At 36.5% G+C, this 21826-nt stretch overlaps 1 protein-coding gene across 1 annotated transcript in view; it reads left to right on the top strand.

The window, feature by feature from the left end:
• The window catches only part of ddr2l (discoidin domain receptor family, member 2, like), a 71451-nt gene that overhangs the window by 10974 nt on the left and 38651 nt on the right, over nucleotides 1-21826 (top strand). The window contains exon 2 of the mRNA XM_051679766.1: nucleotides 19067-19171. Within this exon, the coding sequence (XP_051535726.1) occupies nucleotides 19114-19171 (58 nt within the window). The 5' untranslated portion in view covers nucleotides 19067-19113. The remainder of the gene's footprint in view (nucleotides 1-19066; nucleotides 19172-21826) is intronic.

Raw genomic sequence — 21826 nt, 5'->3', positions numbered from 1 at the left:
ATGGTGTTCTTCGGCTTGCAAGCCTCACCCTTTTTCCTCCAAACATAACAATGGTCATTATGGCCAAACAGTTCAATTTTTGTTTCATCAGACCAGAGGACATTTCTCCAAAAAGTAAGATCTTTGTCCTCATGTGCACTTGCAATCTATAGTCTGGCTTTTTTATGGCAGTTTTGGAGCAGTGGCTTCTTTCTTGCTGAGCAGCCTTTCAGGTTATTTCGATATAGGACTCGTTTTACTGTGGATATAGATACTTGTCTACCTGTTTCCTCTAGCATCTTCATAAGGTCCTTTGCTGTTGTTCTGGGATTGATTTGCGCTTTTTGCGGAAAACTATATTCATCTCTAGGAGACAGAATTCGTCTCCTTCCTGAGCGGTATGATGGCTGCATGGTCCCATGGTTGTTTGTACAGATGAACATGGTACCTTCAGGCATTTGGAAATTGCTCCCAAGGATGAACCAGACTTGTGGAGGTCCGATTTCTTTAGATTTTCCCATAATGTCAAGCAAAGACACACTGAGTTTGAAGGTAGGCCTTAAAATACATCCAACAGAAGCTAATTGCCTAAAGGCTCGACATCATTTTCTGGAATTTTCTAAGCTGCTTAAAGGCACACATGTATGTGAAGGAACTTAGTGTTTGTAAACTTCTGACCCACTGGAATTGTGATATAGTCAATTAAAAGTGAAACAATCTGTCTGTAAACAGTTGTTGGAAAAATGTCTCGTGTCATGCACAAAGTAGATGTCCTAAATAACTTGCCAAAACTATAGTTTGCTAATATGAAATCTGTGGAGTGGTTAAAAAATGAGTGAGACATCACTTGATTTGGATGAAATATGATATCAGGCGCACACAACTGATACTGAATAGATCGGTATCAGGAAGCTATGAGCTAAGCCCTGTGGTGTTGCCAGGATTGGGAGGGTTACTTTTGAAATGTATTCCACTACAAATGTAATTTGTAATGTATTCCATTAGATTACTCAAGGTCAGTAACGTATTCTAAATACTTTCGATTTTCGATTTTTTTTTTCACTTGTTTTGACTATAAAAACTCTGCCAGTACAGTAAGACAAAATACACGTTAAAAATACATTTTCTGAAAAACCTAAATATCTTATGTAGTGTTGTTTCTAAAACAAGATAAATCAAATTGATCTTGTTTTAAGGATTTTTAGATATTTTTACAGGAAAACAATACAAAAATTATTATCAAGAATATGATTTTTGCCCTAATTTCAAAGGTCTTACTAGAAAAAAAGAAATTATGATCCAACGTGATTTTCTTGATTAAAAAAATATTATCGTGTCTGGTAACGTGCATGTAAAATGGCTAGAAATAGCATTTTAGCTTAGCGTAAAGCTGAGAGTTTACACAAGGTTTATTTCTATTTCTTCTGATCCAAACGTACTTCAAACTTACTTCTCTGTCTGCTTGTATGAATGTAACACATCATAAGAAAGTGTTTCACCGCTGTTCAAATGCACTTTGGATCGCATCATTTATATGTATAAATGTTTTCCATCTGAAAGGACTAAATATTAAATGAAACAAATGACAATAAAATGCAAAGTAATCTCTTCAGTAATCAAAATACTTTTTGAATGTAACTGTATTCTAATTACCAATTATTAAAATTGTAACTGTAGTGGAATACAGTTACTTATATTTTGTATTTTAAATACGTAATCCCGTTATTACATGTATTCCATTACTCCCCCAACCCTGAGTGTTGCATGTATTTAAATGATAAATTATGTCAAAATTATGTCATTAAAGGTTTACCTGTTGCATGCAGGTGACTGATATTGATATTTATCAAAGAATGTGAGACATTTTATCTTTGAGTTTAATCTTCGGAAGATAAGTGATTACATTGCAGCAATCTCCTCTGTTTTTATTAAGTGCCTTAGGCTGTGTATCTTCCTCCTGTGATGCAAGAAGTGTTTGTATGCCAGAGGTTGGAGGTCAGATGTTGCCTAACAAATGAAAAATGCCTCAAGCATAAATTCTCATAAATGTGTCCATGCTTGCAGCTCTTGTTTCTGTCTGAGTCTGATTATCATGCTCTCTGTTCAACTTTTATCTATGCAACTTACTGCGGAATGTAGCGTTTGACTCTATCGGCATCAATCAAATGTTGTATCCATTTTGGGCTCAAATGTTTTGTCACCATGGGGCAAACAACCACAAAGGATGTTTGTGATAAAGATGGATATCCATAGTAAATGGATATCTAAGAAGCATTATTTACCAATGAGCACTCATAAACGTCACTGAATGCACGAAAAGCATATCATATTTACATTATTTACATTCTTCTTACCAAATGCTTATCAAAGTGACTTTCAAAAAATAAGAACAAAATGTTCCCTGATGGATTCTGTTCTGCAAAGCATAACAAAACCTGCCATGAGAATATTTACACAGATTTCTGATTAATGTCCCAGTATTAAGACTGACCCCATGTTGGAACAGAATATGTAAAACTCAATCTATTTAAAGCAAGAAAATCTCACTGAGTATTAAACACTTAACTGTCAGACATGTGACAAAAAAATCTTATCACACTTGTGGAAAAAGGTTAAAATTTGTCACGCATATTATCATTTTTTATTGGCAATGCATGCAAAGCTGTCGCATTTTATAGCGCTGGCCTGAACTGAATTTGGCATGATCGGCATTCAAACCCGGTCCATTAAACATAAGAAACTGGGTCATGGATGACTGGCATTCAAAAAAAGTGGGTTGCAGTGGAAAAAAGGTTGAGAAACCCTGGTGTAGTTGATACACTACAGTCCTGTAGTGTGCATACTAAAAAAACAAGACTTTGAGTCGCAGGGCGCCAACTGCAAGTCGTGTAGTGAATGCCAAATTCACAGTGCGATCAGTCTGTTTTCTCAGGAAAAGAACGTGAGAAGCAAGAGACTCCAGTTGCTTTCTTTGTTATCTAGGAGAAACCACTGTGATATTAAAGAGATCTCCATTATTATTTTTCTTTCCTATGAGTTCTTTCCATGCAGCATGAATAAAGATCTTCGTGTAAACTCTTGAACAGAACGAGAAATACATTTTCTTTTACAGCACTAGTGTTACAAAAAAGTTTGTCCTTGAGGCAGTGAAACATTTAGTTTTTGAAACATTGATGGAGACTTCTCAGTTTTTAGCATGTTCTGTTCCCTCTGTGTGGTGTGTTTTAAGTACATTTGAGTACAGTGTAACCTGACTAACTGCCTGTTGAATGAGAGGTTATTTACATTGTTAATGCAGGTTCTGGCTCTTGTTTTGTAAAGCGTTAAAGTCTGATCATTCTCTTTGGTGAGTTGCCAGCGACTCATTTTTTGCTCTGCACATTGTTTATTGTGTTGCATAATTTGAGATGTTTGGCAGTCACGCTCTGCAGAGGCCATTGAGAGTGAACTGTACTGCAGTTTCCTTAACATTAACAACCAGAATGTAGAAATGTGAGCGAGAAAAGTTCATATGCATGTGTATGTGTGGGTTTGGTGGAGGCATACAAGTTGTGTAGATGAGAGTGAACAGAAATGGTTCACATTTTTACTGGTCTTTAATTCTAGCCCAGTAGGGCAAACACGTTCCTGCATGCTTTCTTAGATCCGTGTGTTTGTCGGCATGCATGTACATGCTAGTTGTGAGAGTCTGGAATTTGGGTAATCCCTGCACAGGTATAAGAGTTTGAACTTTCTCCCATGACTCCCAGCCTGCGTCCATTATTCTCTTGTTCGCTCAGTGCCAAAAGAAGTTGCATTTACTTTGTAGATTAGAGGTGGGCGGTATGACCAAATATTATATAATGATGAGTAATTTTATGGTGACTAAATCAAGCTGATAGTTGATTATTTTTAAGTCGTTTCTCCTAGGCCTACTTATGTAAAAAGAACTCTATGCAATTTTTGCAGAATATGCTGCATTTTAGAGTTGGGAATTGAGAATCGGTTCTTATTCAGACCTGTTTCTACTTCTTTAAAAAATAGCGGAAATAGGGCTGGGCGATATAGCAAAAACGTAAGGATGATTGACGATTTGATTTTTTTCAACCTTTAAATTTAGTCATCTAAAAAGTTACTCCAACATGATTTAAATAACATGTTCTTTATTAGAATGCAAGGCAACCTGGTTAGATAAATCAAAGTTCTTTTCATTATAGGGGAAATAACTGCACCACAAATTGTCAACATAGTGTAAATGTAAAATAAATTAAAATCTAATAAACCCATATGTTGAGAAATAAAAGTATAAAATAAGAACTGTAAAATACTTCTTAGCCAGTGTAGGTATTAATTTGTATCTAATCCAAGTCTGTCTAGAAAGTTATCTAGAAATTAATATCTAGAAATTATCAAGTTTATCTAGAAAGTGGGGCTGCACGATTATGACAAAAATCTTAATTGTCGATTATTTCCCTTGATATTGTAATTGCGATTAATTTTGCTTAATAGAATTGACATTAAAATACTTATTTTGGGTGGATCAACTGCATTCCAGACCTACATGGACTGCTATAATTGACACTTTTCATGATTAGTTAATTGTGGCAGCTGTAATTGTAATCTTGATTATTTGTTCGATTAATTGTGCAGCCCTACTAGATAGTACTCATTGTATATCAAACAATTTGTATGTATAATCATAAACCATGCAGATAGAGTCCAGGGCATGCAGCGCCCTCTAGAGGATACACGCTGAGCAGCACAGTAATATGCAATGATTTATCATTATAGTTCAACTCGCAAATGTTGTCAAAATGATCGCTGGACAAATGTTGGAACAATATGATTTTCATGACGTTCAATTCCATTAATGGTTATTTAATTCTGTCACAGATGCAAACAGAACCCTAAACATACAGCACAACTAGTGCAGTCCGAATCATGAACGAATGATTCTTGTGAGCCAGTTCTTCTTAATAAATCAGACAAAAAGGCTCACATCAGGTTCTCAGGTTCTTTATTGTTTGTCCTTGTACAAGTGCAATGGAATTATTTTGCTCTCAACAAGGTGTTGCATCAAATTAAAATAGTAAATAATAGAAATATACAAAGACACTGTATGATATTAAAACATGAGTTATTGGTTTGAATCGTTCAAATGAGTCACTCACTGAATGCTTTGGTCAGGTCATTACTTTCATTTAGGGTTGCACCGATACCAAAATTTTGGCTTCAGTACAATACCTGCCCTGGTACCTCGGTATCGATACTAACTCGATACTTAGGCAAAAAATTAATAAATAACATTTTTGATGAAATAACAGAAAATTACTTGTCTAAAAGAACTGCATAATGTCAAATTATGCCTTTTCTTTTTAAAATTTTCTGGATTCCATGTTAAATGTTTTAATTAAATGTTATGATCTACTTGTGTTTAATCAAATACATACTGTACAGCTTTAATCAAATGAAAATATAATAATTTTCAACAATATAGAGCCAATAATAATATTTCAGTATTTAATATATATATATATATTATTTCTGGTAAAAAACAAAGAGCTTTACAGTATTAATGACAACATTAAATGAAAACAATCTGATTACCTGAGGCAAAAGGCTGCCATGGCTGAATCACAACATGCTGATATTCAGTACACTTGCTTATGTGATATTGCTTACAGATAATAATACTAATAATATAACAATTTAATATTATATTATTGTTATTATGAGTATTACTGCTTTGAATATTACACTATATGTCTTCAATTTCACGCATCCGGTAGAATAGAGCTCTTATTTCACCGGGACTTTTATTTTAAAAGACCTTTGAAGTTCTTCCTGTTTGTGAAGGGTTCGATATATCAGGCTTCCCGCGACTCGAGAGCTGCAATGGTGAAAGTGGTAATTTGAGACTAAACACACTGCTCTGCGGCTCTGCAGATGGATACTATTGGACACACTGCATGAAAATCAAGCATTAGTAGTGTGTGTTGCATTTGTGTGCGTGCCTACTTGTGTGTGTGTTTGAAGGAGTTGAGGAGAAGGAGAACAGAGCAGGATGGAGCCTCTCAATCGTTCTGTGTCACACATGTGACTGTATATTATTTCATTAAATGACATCCTTCTGCTGTTTAATTTAGACTTTTTTATTATTATTTTTAAATGGTCTTTGATTTCATCTCAAAACTCTCACATTACATTACATTTTGCTAATGGTAGCATACATGAATATGGTACCTAAATTAACAACAAGATCATCGTCCCATTTAAAATGTTTTGGTATCGCGATATTTCGTTAGTACCAGTATACCGCACAACCCTACTTTCATTGTATCCAACTTGAACCGAAAACAGCTACTTTTTTAGTGACAGATACTGTTAGGCTTGTGAAACTTAAATCTGTTTAATTACTGACTGGTTGTTTATATGACAACGAAAATTTAAAGATACACATTCAAAGTAGAGTTTTGTTGTAATAAATGATACATTAATTTAAAGAAGAATGTTAAAATATATATATGTAAAAAAAAGTATTGTTTCTGTTAGGCATGTTTGTTCAGTGATGTTAATGGAATTTAGGAAGGCGGAATCGTTAAGTGGAATTGGAACCAATCATTACAAATTCCATCCCTACTGTGTTGTTAGTACAGGGTCTGTTTAGTGCTGTTAGTGTTTTGTTGCTTTGCAGTGTTTCCCAGTTGGTCACATGAGGCCCCTTAGAAAGATGAGCAAGAACGCTGGATTCCCGGCACTGGACAGGCCCTTATGTGAGCCAAACATTACATAAACCATCTGTAATCTCTCTCTCTCTCTCTCTCTCTCTCTCTCTCTCTCTCTCTCTCTCTCTCTCTCTCTCTCTCTCTCTCTCTCTCTCTCTCTCTCTCATTCTCATTCTACTTCCTTTAGTCACACAAACACAAATGCATATCATAAACATGAGAATGGGATAAAGGATCATGTTTCATTCTTGCCAATTATGTAATGGCTCGTGGGGTATTGTCGTCGTCATCACAGACACATGCGCAAGCACACTGAGAACATAATAAATAAAAATGAACGTTCACAAATCATGATTATGCTAACAGGCTAAAGTAATCAAAAGCATGCTTTGTCTGATAACATGTCATAATATCCACATACACTCCAAATTTCTTATTAACGTAAAAAAATGCATTTAAACTACAGTATATGGTTGCTAAGGTGTTCTGAGAGGTTTTTAGTGCATTGCTATGCAGTTTTCAGGGTGTTCTATGGGGTTTCTGTGGTGTTGCTAAGTAGTTGCTACAGTGTTTTGGGTAGCTACTTGGTGGTTGCCTGATAGGAGTACACCTTAGTAACTGCATAGCCATGCACCGGCATTTTGAGTGGATTTTAGCATGTTGCTAGGGTGTTCTGGTTTGTTGCAAAGTGGTTGCGTACTTGGCCAAGATAAAAGAGCCCACCCAATGTCAATATTCTGGCCCCTGTGGCTTGGGTAAGTCAATTAAATTTTTTTTACCCATCAGTTTTATCATCCAACAGGCAAAAATCATGAATCTGATTGCTAAGAAAAGTAATAGCGCACCACTCCTGAACAAGCCGCATACTTTGAGGTATCCTTCATGTCTGTAGAACAAGTAGTGCGGAACAAATTATGCACCAAAGTTTAATACTGGGTTATGGGGTTTATATGAATCGCTTACTCTAAGGCCACGTCCAGGGTAATACATTTTCGATTGAAAACACATTTATTTAGCTACATTTCCGCCTCTCATCTACACTGGAATGGTTTTTTGTACACCAAAACTGGGGACTTTCGACAGTGCTTTCTAGTACCGGTTGGGTTGGGGAGTAACAGAATACATGTAACGGGATTACGTATTTAAAATTAGTGCCCGACCGATATATCAGATAATAGCCTTTCACCGATGAATCGGTATCGGCGTATATGTTTACCGATATGCACTGATATGAAAGCTTTTTTTCAGAACATACAATGCAAAAAACAATGCTTTAGAATTGGTGTCATAATGTAGTTTTTCCAGCAGAGTGCACTCTGACCCCATTGTTCACAGAGCTGACTCTGAACTGACTCTGCAGACAGGGCGAAGTTAAGCGGTGTCTTCTCGGTAAGTTGCTAACTAGTTTGTGAAATACATACTGGAAAGTTAATAAACAATGACCCCATCATTTTCCCTTTTCAATATAACTAATATAACATTAACCCTGTCCCTGACAACCATGTCACTCATGTTTATCACATCTGTTTGCTGTTAGCCAGCTATAGTTTGTCAGTGCATTAAGTAATGTAGCAGATTGAAAGGTAAACATCAGAGCATCTTTTTGCAGCTCAGCAGACAACGGTGTGGTGGTGGATTATGTCTGTTGAGTGTTGATTTCATGCTACATTGTTACCTAGTTGGTGAGACGCAATGCTGGAAAGTAAATAAACAACGTCCATCTTTTACTCTCTGTGACAATGAGCTTATAGCTAACTAGCTAACCACGTAACTACTTTCATTGCTTGTCAGCTGATTGGAAGCTAATGTGTAAACATGTATTCACCAAACTGTTTTGTTCAGGATTCACAGTTTGTTACCCCTTACAACTGAACAATTCCAGTCATTGCAATTACAAAATGTAATATTTAAAAGTCTGGTTTTCCACCGTTGAAAGTTTCCCTTGAACTTGTATAGCAAAACATGGTGTAACACCGCTGCCGCTGTTTAATTCTTGACTTGGCAGGTGTAAATGCTTGTTGTTTTGCAACCTGCCCTCAGCTGACTGGCAGTATTAAAATAGTCAGCATTTGACTAATACTAAACACTACTACTGATGTTTATTTAGCTATTTATTTTATTTGAATTTATTCTTTATTTGAATGGTAAGCATTTGACTGATACTAAACGGTACTGATGTTTATTTAGCTATTTATTGTATTTTTATTTATTCTTTATTTTAATGGTCAGCAGTTGACTGATACTAAACATACTGTACTGATGTTTATTTAGCTATTTATTGATTTTTTTATTTATTCTATTTAAATGGTCAGCAATTGACTGATATTAAACAGTACTGATGTTTATGTGGCTATTTACTCTATTTTTATTTATTCTTTATTTAAATGGTCAGCAACTGACTGATAATGAAAATACAGTACTGATGTTTATTAAGCTATTTATTGTATTTTTATTTATTCTTTATTTTCTCAGTGTTCATTTCTAGAATTTGTTGACAATATATAATAATAATGTAATAATATAATAATAATAATATTCTTTGATAAAAATATTTGTTTAAGAAAGCAGCATTCTCAGTACCTTTGCATAGGCAATTCGGTGCATAATTGGTGAACAATCCACATAGAAAAGGTCTGTTTTAATATAGGGTAATATAGGGTTTCCCCCTCTAAAATCGGTATTGGTCTCAAAAATTCCATATCGGTCAGGCTCTATTTAAAATACAACATATTAGTAACTGAATTCCGTTACAGTTTAAATCAGAATAATTGCATTCAAAAAGTATTTTGATTACTGAAGAGAGTACTTTGCATTTTATTGTCATTCGTTTCATGTAATATTTAGTTTATTCAGTTTAAAAACATTTATATAAATGATGCGATCTAAGGAGCGTTTGACTTGATGTCATTGAGGAACTTCCTCTTGGGAGCTTAACTGAGGGGGAGTGTATCTATGTTCCCAGGGTCCTGTGTTCCCAGGGTCTTATGTTCCCCAGATTTATATGGTACATATTGAACACACCCTGGGAACATAGGAATGACCTCAATTGAGGAACTAAAGCATGTTTCTTCAGCTTAACAGAGAACATTTAGAAATGCTTTGACAGATGAAACATGAATCCAATAAATACAATGATATCTGGTTTGCTAATGTTTATGTGGTTTTACAAGGATAAGGGATGTTTAAATGAGAAATGCTAACCAATGTAGCCTTTAGCATCATATAGAAAGTTACAAATAATATAGGCTATTTTCCGCCTCATTCTGTGAACGGAATCCACATATGATTAGAAAAAGATGTCGTGAAGGGAGGGAAGATGGCGTCGTAGAGCGAACATGCGTTTTGGCGAGCTCCTGTGACATTTGTTCAAATATTCGGGTAATATATACTTTCACTCAGTGAAATCATTCTACTTGGTTGGAGGGTTACTGTGCCATGTCTTTAGATCAATATTTTTTAAAAGGATCTGACAGAATGCCCAAAGCTAAGAAGATTGCGCCTAAAAGTTCTACTATCAGCGGCATCGAGCAGGATGTTAATATGGACGACGCAGGGTGAATAGTCGTGAGGAGGAAAGCTCCAACTCCAGCTTTGCTCAAGCTTTGGACAAATTAACCGAAAACATTACGAAGGTAATAGATGAGAAAGTGAATACTGTCCTATCCGTGATAAACGATCAAACAGTTCAGTTCCAGGCCTTGGTCGAGCGAGTGGGCGAGGCGGAGGAGCGGATCGCCGGTGTGGAGAATTCGACCGAATGCCTGCAAGCTACGGTGGCTGATCTTCAAAAAAAAGTGAGCGAAATGTCAGCGCATATCGACGATCTGGAGAATCGTGGGCGCAGGTGTAATTTGCGTCTACTTGGGTTGCCAGAGGGAACTGAAGGCAGTGATCCGGTGCATTTCTTTGAAAAGTGGCTGCCTGATTACTTGAAGATTACAACGAAAGCAGGGCGGATCAAGCTTGATCGTGCTCATCGCTCTTTGGCGCCATTGCCAGGACCTGCGCAACGACCCAGACCTGTCATCATAAAGTTTCATAATTTTACGGACAAGCAGCGAGTGTTGAACGCAGCTTGTCGTGTTGGTACGGATCCCGAGAGGAGCGCTGACGCAGGGCCGAGGATTTCATTCTTCAACGATTATTCTGCGATGGTGATAAAGAAATGCAAAGCTTTCGACGATGTCAAAAAACGACTGCAGAAGATGAAGATCGAATATGCCCTGCTGTATCCTGCAACTCTGAGGCTGACCATCAATGGGACAATGAAGCGCTTCGCCTCACCGGATGACGTGACTGCGTTCATTGACAACCTGGGCTAGTGTGACAAACTTTTGCGGGTAGTTATGTGGTACATGAACAAAATAATTCACTGAGTGAAGAAGTTGTATGATGTTGCTGTGGGCTTGGTGAGGTCTGTGTTTACCCTATGTTTAAGGATGTGAGTGGTGTTTTAGGGGGTAGGCAGTTGCCTGCAGAAGAAAAGAGTAAGAATAGTCCTTCCTGCATGTTTGGCAGGTTTGTTCCCTTGTTCTCTGTGTTTTATTGGTATTTTATTTTATTTTATTTTTGTTTAAAGCTCAGATTTTTGAGGGATACACTTACAGGAATATATTTTGTGATTATCTGTATTATATATCCACTGATTGTCAGTACAGTATTTAATGTCTAGTGTGCTTAGGATTTGTCCTTGGAATATTCGAGGTATCCATAATCCTGTAAAACGAAGAAAGATACTTACTTCTTTGAAAAAAGGAAATATCGAAATTGCTCTCTTACAAGAGACTCATTTGAGTGATGTAGAACATTTAAAATTACAACAGGGTGTTTTTGGGCAGATATATTTTTCATCTTTTACATCTAGAAGTAGAGGTGTTGCTATACTCATTAAACGTAATTTACCATTCAAAGTTTTAAACTGTATTAAAGATAGAGACGGTCGCTATGTTATTATTGAAGGTGTGTGGCAAGGTAAAACTATTCTCATACTAAACATGTATTATCCTCCAGCTCATCCATCTGACTTTGTTACTAAAGTGTTTTTGGACATGATTGCCAGGCCAGCAGATTTAACAATTGTTGGGGGAGATTTTAATTGTGTAATGAATCCTCTTGTAGATAGGTACCCACATAGCTCTGCATCTCTAACTGCTCAGGCGAGATCTCTTCAGAATATTTGTAAAGATCTTGGTTTTGTAGATGTCTGGAGAACTCTTCACCCTGCTGATAAGGAATATAAATTTTTTTCTACTTCCTATCATTGTCAGTCAAGATTAGATTAATTTTTTATGCCAAAAACAGATTTGCATTTAGTACTATCTTGTAATATAGAAAGTATTTTACTGTCAGATCATGCCAGTGTCACTATGGAGCTTCAATTTAGGAATACTGTGGACTATTCTATACAGTGGAGACTTAATATTGCAACCCTTAGACACAGTGCATTTTCAGCTTACTTCTGAATTTTCTATCTATTAATTCGTTATCCACAGATAATCCATCTTTATTATGGGAAACCTGTAAAGTTTATGCAAGGGGGCTAATTATTTCATATACTTCCTCCAAAAAACGTCAAAGAATGGCAAATCAAAGGGCCTTGGAAGCTCAGTTATTGGTTAAAGAAAAAATGTATAATAGATCTCCTTCAGCAGATTTATTGAAAGAATTACAAGCAGTTAGAGTGGCTTTAGATTGTCTTCTCACTGTGGACGCAGAGAAGAAAATAAGATACTCAAAACAAAGATTTTATGAGCACGGAGACGAGCCTGGGAAATTTCTAGCATATATTGCCAAACAATGTGCAGCATCTCAGTATATTGCTACCATTATTGACTCAGATGATAATAGTTTCCATGATAATAAGAATATTAATAATACATTTAGAGATTTTTATATAAATCTATATTCTTCTGAGAAAACAGGTGACCATCTCAAACAAATGGTAGACTTTTTTTCTGAGATTAATCTTCCAACAATTTCGGTTACACAAAAAGAATTTCTCAGTAGCCCTATTACTAGACAGGAGGTTATTAATGCTATTAATACTCTAAAGAATGGTAAATCACCAGGGCCAGATGGGTTTTGCGGAGAGTTCTTTAAGGAGTTTCAAGAGTTACTAGCAGACCTGTTGCTTAATATGTTTAATTATTCGTTTGTGGTTAAAGAATTACCAAAGACCCTTGGAGAAGCTTATATCTCGCTTATATTAAAGAAAGGTAAAAGTCCTGACATATGTTCTTCTTACAGGCCAATTGCATTACTGAATATTGACCAGAAATTGCTTTCTAAAATTTTAGCAATGCGCCTTGAAAAAATTCTGCCTACGATAATTGGGACTGATCAAACAGGATTCATACAGGGTAGAAATTCATCTGATAATATTAGATGCCTTTTAAATGTTATTTACACCTTTAAAGTGAAATCCATAGATGGGCTTGTACTGTCTTTGGATGCGGAGAAGGCGTTTGATCGGATTGAATGGTCCTATCTTTTCTTTGTTTAGGATAAATTTAGCCTAGGTGAAAATTTTGTACAGTGGATCAGAGTGCTGTATACAGACCCATGTTCTGCTGTATTGACGAGTGGCTTTGGATCAGATTATTTTCCTATGCATAGAGGCACCAGGCAGGGTTGCCCCCTGTCACCTCTTTTATTTGCGATAGCTATAGAGCCTCTTGCTGAAGCAATCAGATCGGCAACATCTATTTCAGGTTTACAGATAGGACATATACATCATAAGATTGCACTGTATGCCGATGATGTATTGCTTTTTTTTATCTGAGCCTGAGAAGTAAGTTTCCGCTCTAATTGTGTTGATTAACTGGTTTGCAGCCTTTTCTGGTTATAAAGTTAATTTAACTAAATCTGAAGCTATGCCTTTAGGTACTCTTATTTCTAAACCTAACATTGTGCCCTGTTTTCCTTTTAAGTGGTCACCTCTAGGTTTCGTCTATTTAGGTATTTCTATCTCTACATCTTTGAAGCAGATGTATGAATCTAATTTTGTTCCTTTATTTGAGAAAATACAGCAGGATTTAGAACGTTGGAATTCCTTGCCAGTATCTTTGTTGGGCCGGATAGCACTTGTAAAGATGATTGTGTTACCCAAATTGTTATATCCTATTCGAATGGTTCCTATACTGTTCTCAAATAGGGCATTAAAGGGCCTGAATAGCTGGCTGACTTCTTTTATATGGAATAAACGCAAACCTTGATTAAAATTATCAGTACTTTATCTGCCAAGTTCTATGGGGGGGCTGGATTTTCCAAATATTAAGATGTATCAGTTAAGTTCCCACCTGAGATACATTGCAGAGTGGGTTAGGAATGATTCTTCCTCTACTTGGTTAGATATTGAATCCTCCTTTTCACAATTTCCTTTAAGAGCTCTTCTTTTTGTTAAGAGCTTTCAAAACATAAAAGAGATATATGATAATCCAATTATAGTTAATACTCTGAAAGCATGGAGATCAGTCTGTAGGCTTGAGGGTAGATCTAAATTGGCTTCTTTCTTTACCCCAATATTAAACAATCCTGATTTCACCCCAGGAATTTTGGATGATGGTTTTAAACGTTGGTGTAATTTGGGAATTATGAGGCTTGGGGATATGTTTTCAGATAATAAATTAATGTCATTTGTGGAGTTAACTCAGAAGTACCAGTTGTTCAAACATGATTTTTTTCGATTCCTCCAATTGAGACATTATATTACTAATAACACAACACTTGTTAGAAATTGTGAGATATATTCTATTGAGAGGTTACTATTTTTATCATCGGGAAAAATGTCTTTGGGTAGATTTTATGGTGCTATGTGTTCAATTTCTTCTGCTGATACACAGAGAATTAAAACTAAATGGGAGGAAGAGTAAGCTACTGATATTGATGATGAAACATGGGACGACATTTGGTCTTCTGCTAAGAAAATATCTGTTTGTTCACGTACAAGAGAAATACAATTTAAAATCATACATAGACTCCATATTTCTCCTAACCGCAGGCATTTTTTTAACCCCTCTATATCGCCTATGTGTTTAAAATGTAAAACTGAAGTAGGTACTTTAACACATTGTCTGTGGTCATGTAACAGACTGCAAAGGTATTGGTTTTTGGTGCTGGAGGAAATGGAAAAGATCTCATTGGTACTGGGTATACCTAATAAATGCATTGTTTCATCTGCTAACAAGAAATTGTATAATATTCTCTCCTTTGCTGCCAGAAAAAATATTTTACTTAATTGGATTAGTGATAAATCTCCATCACTTATAGGTTGGCATAAGATAATTTTTGAGCTGATTCCCCTGGAGCGTCTTACCTATGTATTACATCAAAAAACAGGCCAGTTTTATAAAGTCTGGACTCCATATTTGGACTACATGGAACCTCATCTTCGCCCTATTATACTACAAGGAATATTGTAATTGTGTTACTATCTGGACATTTAACTTTTCTGCTCTACTCATTTTTTTCCTCTCTCCCTGATCTGTTATATATGGGGTAGTCCTGTTTTATCTAAAAATCTGAGCTATTTCTTTCTTTCTTTCTTTTTTTTTTTTTTTTTGTTTGGGCGATGTCTTGTTATTTTTGTATTACATTGAAAATTCAATAAAAATAATTATAAAAAAAAAAAAAAAAAAAGAAAGAAAAGAAAAAGATGTCGTTGTAAACTCTCTTTGGGGTTTGATATAAGTTTGGAGCAGCAGAAATATTTAACCTTGTGTAAATTGTCGTGAACATTTAGCTTTATCCTAAGCTAAAACGCTATAGCCCTTACATGCACTTTTCCCCAGGCAGGATTATATTTTATAATGAACTCTAAAAAGAAAATCCATGTTTGATCGTTATTTATTTTCTGTAGTAAGATCTTTGATGTTAGGGCAAAGATTTACTGCAAGAATCTTATTCTTGATTAGAATTTTTTATTGTTTTCATGTAAAAATATCTACAAATCCTTAAAACAAGATGAATATACTTGAGATGCAACAGTGCTTTTATATCTGCTTTTTTTTTTTTTTTTCAGAGAATGTATTTAAATAAGTGTATTTTCTGTTAGTGTACTGTCAGATTTTTTTTTTAACTTGTTCTTCATTTGTTTATAGTCAAAACAAGTGAAAAAAATCCGCCAGTGCTGAAGAAGTAATCCAAAGTACATGGATTACCTACTGTAAAATGTCATTTGTACTGTATTCTGTTAGATTACTCAAGGTCAGTAGTGTACTGTATTTTGGAATCTGTAGTGAAATACATTTTAAAAGTAACCTTCCCAAACCTGAGTACCGCATACTTTGGAAAATGATGATGTTAGGGAAAGTATTCATTTGGATGTGGCCTGAGTATGAGCAATAGTAATAATACTGATTCTTGGCAAGAATTGATTGTCTATGTTGTTTGTATAACAAGTGAACTCACTGAACTTGTAATAGTTGTAATGGCTGATTGTGGTTTGTGTAATTGTCTCTGGAGTAATGGCTGGGGTGTGATACAGTCATGAAATCAGACCCATTCCTGCGGTCTAAGGTTTGGGGAGAGAGAGAAAGAGACCCCCCTCAGTAATCACTCTGCAGTCAACACTGTTTCAAACATGAAAGGCACACGGCCTATCCTACCAACAGCGCTAATGTTTATCTCACACTCTCTCTTGCTGAAACTCACAGGTATCAGAGAGGCCCGGTGGCCTTTGACCCCAGCACAGAGCAGTGCAGCCTAGGGTAGGGCTGCACAATGAATCAAAAATAAATAATTGAGATTACTGTTAAGGCTGCCGCAATTAACTAATTGAGAAAAAGTGTCAATTAGAAAATTCTAAATATGTGTCAGCTCTGGGTTGAGTCGGGTTCCTTCAATTTAAAGTAATTTAGAATTTTTTCGTCTGTCTTATCATTGGACTGGTAAAATCACAAGTCCGATCACTTAGAAAAGTAATAGCACACCTCACCTCAACAAGTCGCATGATTTGAGGTATCATTCATGTCTGTAGCACAAACGGTGCAGGACGAGTTACACAGCAAAGTTTTATATTTAGGGTTAGGGGTTTCTCCACATCTCTAACCCTAAATATGAGCAATATAACACCACTAATGATAAGGAACAAAAGTTCATCCAAATGTTTGATGGAATGATGGAAATTTTTGAAGAATATGGCTTTATTATATGTACTGTTTACAGCTGAAGTCAGAAATTTACATTTATGTTGAAGTCATTAAAACAAATTTTTAACCACAGATTTAATATTAGCAAACTATAGTTAAGTCATTTAGAACATCTACTTTGTACATGACACACACACAAAAAATGTTTTTCCAACAATTATTTACAGACAGATTGTTCCACTTTTAATTGACTAAATCACAATTCCAGTGGGTCAGAAATTTACATGCACTAAGATAACTGTGCCTTTAAGCAGCTTGGAAAATTCCAGAAAATGATGTCAAGCCTTTAGATAATTAACCAATTAGCTTCTGAAAGGAGATGTACTGAATTGGAGGTGTACCTGTGGATGTATTTTAAAGCTTACCTTCAAACCCAGTACCTCTTTGCTTGACATCATGGGAAAATCAAAAGAAATCAGCCAAGACCTCAGGAAAAAAAATTGTGGACCCCCACAAGTCCTTGGGAGCAATTTCCAAATGCCTGAAGGTACCACGTTCATCTGTACAAAAAAATAGTACTCCAGTATAAACACCATGGGACTACGCAGCCATCATACCAATCGGGAAGGAGTGTCTCCTAGAGGAATTCTGTCTCCAAGAGGTGAACGTAATTTGGTGCAAAAAGTGCAAATCAATCCCAGAACAACAGCAAAGGACCTTGTGAAGATGCTGGAGGAAACAGGTAGACAAGTATCTATATCCACAGTAAAACGAGTCCTATATCAACATAGTCTGAAATGCTGCTCAGCAAGGAAGAAGCCACTGCTCCAAAACCGTCATAAAAAAGCCAGACTATAGTTTGCAAGTGCACATGGGGACAAAGATCTTACTTTTTGGAGAAATGTCCTCTGGTCTAATGAAACAAACAATGAATTGTTTGGCCATAATGACCATTGTTATGTTTGGAGGAAAAAGGGTGAGGCTTGCAAGCCGAACAACACCATCCCAACCGTGAAGCATGGGGGTGGCAGCGTCATGTTGTGGGGGTGCTTTGCTGCAGGAGGGACTGGTGCACTTCACAAAATAGATGGAATGATGAGGAAGGAAAATGATGTGGATATATTGAAGCAACATCTCAAGACATCAGCTAGGAAGTTAAAGCTTGGTCGCAAATGGGTCTTCCAAATGGACAATGACCCCAAGCATACCTCCAAAGTTGTGGCAAAATGGCTTAAGGACAACAAAATCAAGGTATTGGAGTGGTCATTACAAAGCCCTGATCTCAATCTGATAGAAAATTTGTGGGCAGAACTGAAAAAGCGTGTGCGAGCAAGGAGACCTACAAACCTGACTCAGTTACACCAGTTCTGTCTGGAGGAATGGGCCAAAATTCCAGCAATTTATTGTGAGAAGCTTGTGGAAAACTACCTAAAACGTTTGACCCCAGTTAAACAAGTTAAAGGCAATGCTACCAAATACTAACAAAGTGTATGTAAACTTCTGACCCACTGGGAATGTGATGAAAGAAATTAAAAGCTGAAATAAATAATTCTCTCTTCTATTATTCTGACATTTCACATTCTTAAAATAAAGTAGTGATCCTAACTGACCTAAGACAGGGAATGTTTTCCACAATGAAATGTCAGGAATTGTGAAAAACTGAGTTTAAATGTATTTGGCTAAGGTGTACGTAAACTTCTGACTTCAACTGTATATGTGTAGAACTTTTCAAAGAATGAGTAATTTACCATTACTATTTGTCTTGTATTTTCTTGTAAAAAAATTATTGTTATTTTTTTCTTGTGAAGTGCCTGGTGGTTACAAAACCAACATTTTGTTAAACAGTCAAGTAATGTAGACAGTCAAGTAAGTTTATGTCCCAGAGCTCAAATCCATCATAATAAACTTTTATTTATGCACAACAATACAGCATGCTTTAGCAAAGCAATGTTCATGTAGATTTACCACATACAAATAGTGCTGTTTACCATAACTAGCTAACGATGCTTCGGAGTCTTAATGACACTATTGTTTTTTTTAAAAAGCCTCTTTTATTCATCCCCAGAGAAATTCCCACCCAGAATGAAGTGGAATTTTCAGAGATTCCTGGACACATCTGGTCTTGCATAGTTTGCATAGTTAGCATAGCAGTGATGTGAATGTGACCTGCGGGTTCCCACTGGACTTTGAGAACCCAGAGGATTCTGCAGCTGTACCACTAGAGAATGTTGAATGGAAAGTAGATGCTACAGTATTCAAATGTTTCTTTCTCTTTTCATATCTTTCTCTCTTCAGAGATGTAGTCTGTACTCTGGTCTGTGGGCAGACTCTGAGGTCTCACTATGCTGCTCTATCTGCTGTTGGTCTTTCAAACGAAGGTCAATGCCCAGATAGACCCAGGTAACGTTACATACACACATAAATAAACAAACATACACATGCATACAGTCGTGACAAGCCAATGCCCACTCTTATATATACAGTTGTGCTGAAAAGTTTGCATACCTCTGGAGAATTGGTAATATATGTACCATTTTTAAAGAAAACATGAGTGAGCAGGCAAAACACATTTCTTTTATTTCTTATGGGATTCATATTCAACTGTAGGTTATAACAGAATGGCACAATCATAAAACAAAACATGGCAACAAAGAAAAAAATGAAATGACCCCTGTTCAGAAGTGTGCATACCCTTAGTTCTTAATACTGTGTATTGCCCCCTTTAGCATCAATGACAGCGTGCAGTCTTTTGTAATAGTTGTCTATGAGGCCCCAAATTCTTGCAGGTGGTATGGCTGCCCATTCGTCTTGGCAAAATGCCACCAGGTCATGCAAAGTCTTTGGTCGTCTTGCATGAACCGCACGTTTGAGATCTCCCCAGAGTGGCTTGATGATATTAAGGTCAGGAGACTGTGATGGCCACTCCAGAACCTTCACCTTTTTCTGCTGTAACCACTGGAGGATCAACTTGGCCTTGTGCTTAGGGTCATTGTCGTGCTGGAAAGTCCAAGAGCATCCCATGCGCAGCTTTCGTGCAGAAGAATGCAAATTGTCTGCCAGTATTTTCTGATAACATGCTGCAGTCATCTTGCCATCAATTTTCACAAGATTCCCTGTGCCTTTAGAGCTCACACTACCCCCCCCCCCCCAAAACATCAGTGAGCCACCACCATGCTTCACAGTGGGAATGGTATTCTTTTCACTATAGGCCTTGTTGACCCCTCTCCAAACATAGCGCTTATGGTTGTGACCATAAAGCTCTATTTTGGTCTCGTCACTCCAAATTACAATGTGCCAGAAGCTGTGAGGCGTGTCAAGGTGTTGTCGGGCATATTGTAACCGGGCTTTTTTGTGGCATTGGCGTAGTAAAGGCTTCTTTCTGGGAACTCGACCATGCAGCTCATTTTTGTTCAAGTATCGTCGTATTGTGCTCCTTGAAACAACCACACCGTCTTTTTCCAGAGCAGCCTGTATTTCTCCTGAGGTTACCTGTGGGTTTTTCTTTGTATCCCGAACAATTCTTCTGGCAGTTGTGGCTGAAATCTTTCTTGGTCTACCTGACCTTGGCTTGGTATCGAGATCCCTGAATTTTTCACTTCTTAATAAGTGATTGAACAGTACTGACTGGCATTTTCAAGGCTTTGGATATCTTTTTATATCCTTTTCCATCTTTATAAAGTTCCATTACCTTGTTACACAGGTCTTTTGACAGTTCTTTTCTGCTCCCCATGGCTCAGTATCTAGCCTGCTCAGTGCATCCATGTGAGAGCTAACAAACTCATTGACTATTTATACACAGACCATAATTGCAATTTAAAAAGCCACAGGTGTGGGAAATTAACCTTTAATTGCCATTTAAACCTGTGTGTGTCACCTTGTTTGTCTGTAACAAGGCCAAATATTCAAGGGTATGTAAACTTTTGATCAGGGCAGTTTGGATGATTTCTGTTATCATTATGATTTAAAAAGGAGCCAAACAACTATGTGATAATAAATGGCTTCATATGTTCACTATCCTTAAATAAAAGATGCATGATTTTTTTTGCATGATCAGTCATATTTTCAAAATCAATGCCAAAATTTCACAATTTCTGCCAGGGTATGCAAACTTTTGAGCACAACTGTACATAACATGTGAAAAAATACTTAACATTTTAAGAAAGAAACATTTCAGAATGTTATATAATGGTAGAGTTGTATTCTTTTGTTGCCCTATATTTAAGTATGACTGAATCCCAGTTTGCACACTTCTACTAAGCACTGGTCTGTATGTAAAGTACGCACTGTACTGCCAATAGAACGCAACACTCAGGTTCAGAAAGTGAAAATCCCATTCATTTTCTCCATAGGCGAATTGATTTTTAACAGACCTACCGTGAGCACCAAGAAGTGGTAAATCGTTGGTGTATGCTTCTGTTGAAGCCATCAGTCCATGTTAGTAAAACTTAATTGTTTAAATAGTGAAATTCTGGGGAAGAACTACACTACCCATAATCCAGCAGAGGAAGATCCACCAGTCAGAGAATTGTGGCTAGCAAAGCGTGCCAAAAAAGCTCTGCAGCGACCTCCCACTCCCATGAGGCACTGTCAATGAGGCAATTGAGTTGGTCTCCCTACACTCTCAGACTACTTATGCATTTGTATACATCTGAATATTTTGCAGTACAATTAAAATGTATGGTTTCTACACTAATAATCAACTTCTTTACATCAATAGTTTTATATTTTACCATTATTTTTAATTTGAGTCATACCCAATGCTTTATGGGAGCAGTTTGTGCCTTTATGAAAATCTTTTTGTCTGATTTTCAAACACTTTTCTGGTGTTTGTTTTCAAAGTTTGTGGAATGTTTTGATTTACCTCAGAGCTGGTTGGTTTGGTTCATGGCTTAGAACTCTCTTATTTTTATTTTATTTTATGAAAACCTTATGGAAGAAATGAATGGGGAACATACTTCTGGAACCAAGATGGCTGAAAAAATGGACTGGCACTGTTGCGCTCTGTAGTAAAGGATGTACTTTTATGTATTAAATCAGCCAGAACACCAGTGCTGG

Source organism: Myxocyprinus asiaticus, chromosome 3, assembly GCF_019703515.2.
Source record: "Myxocyprinus asiaticus isolate MX2 ecotype Aquarium Trade chromosome 3, UBuf_Myxa_2, whole genome shotgun sequence".
Lineage (NCBI taxonomy): Eukaryota > Metazoa > Chordata > Actinopteri > Cypriniformes > Catostomidae > Myxocyprinus > Myxocyprinus asiaticus.
This window is presented reverse-complemented; position numbering and strand designations above follow the sequence as displayed.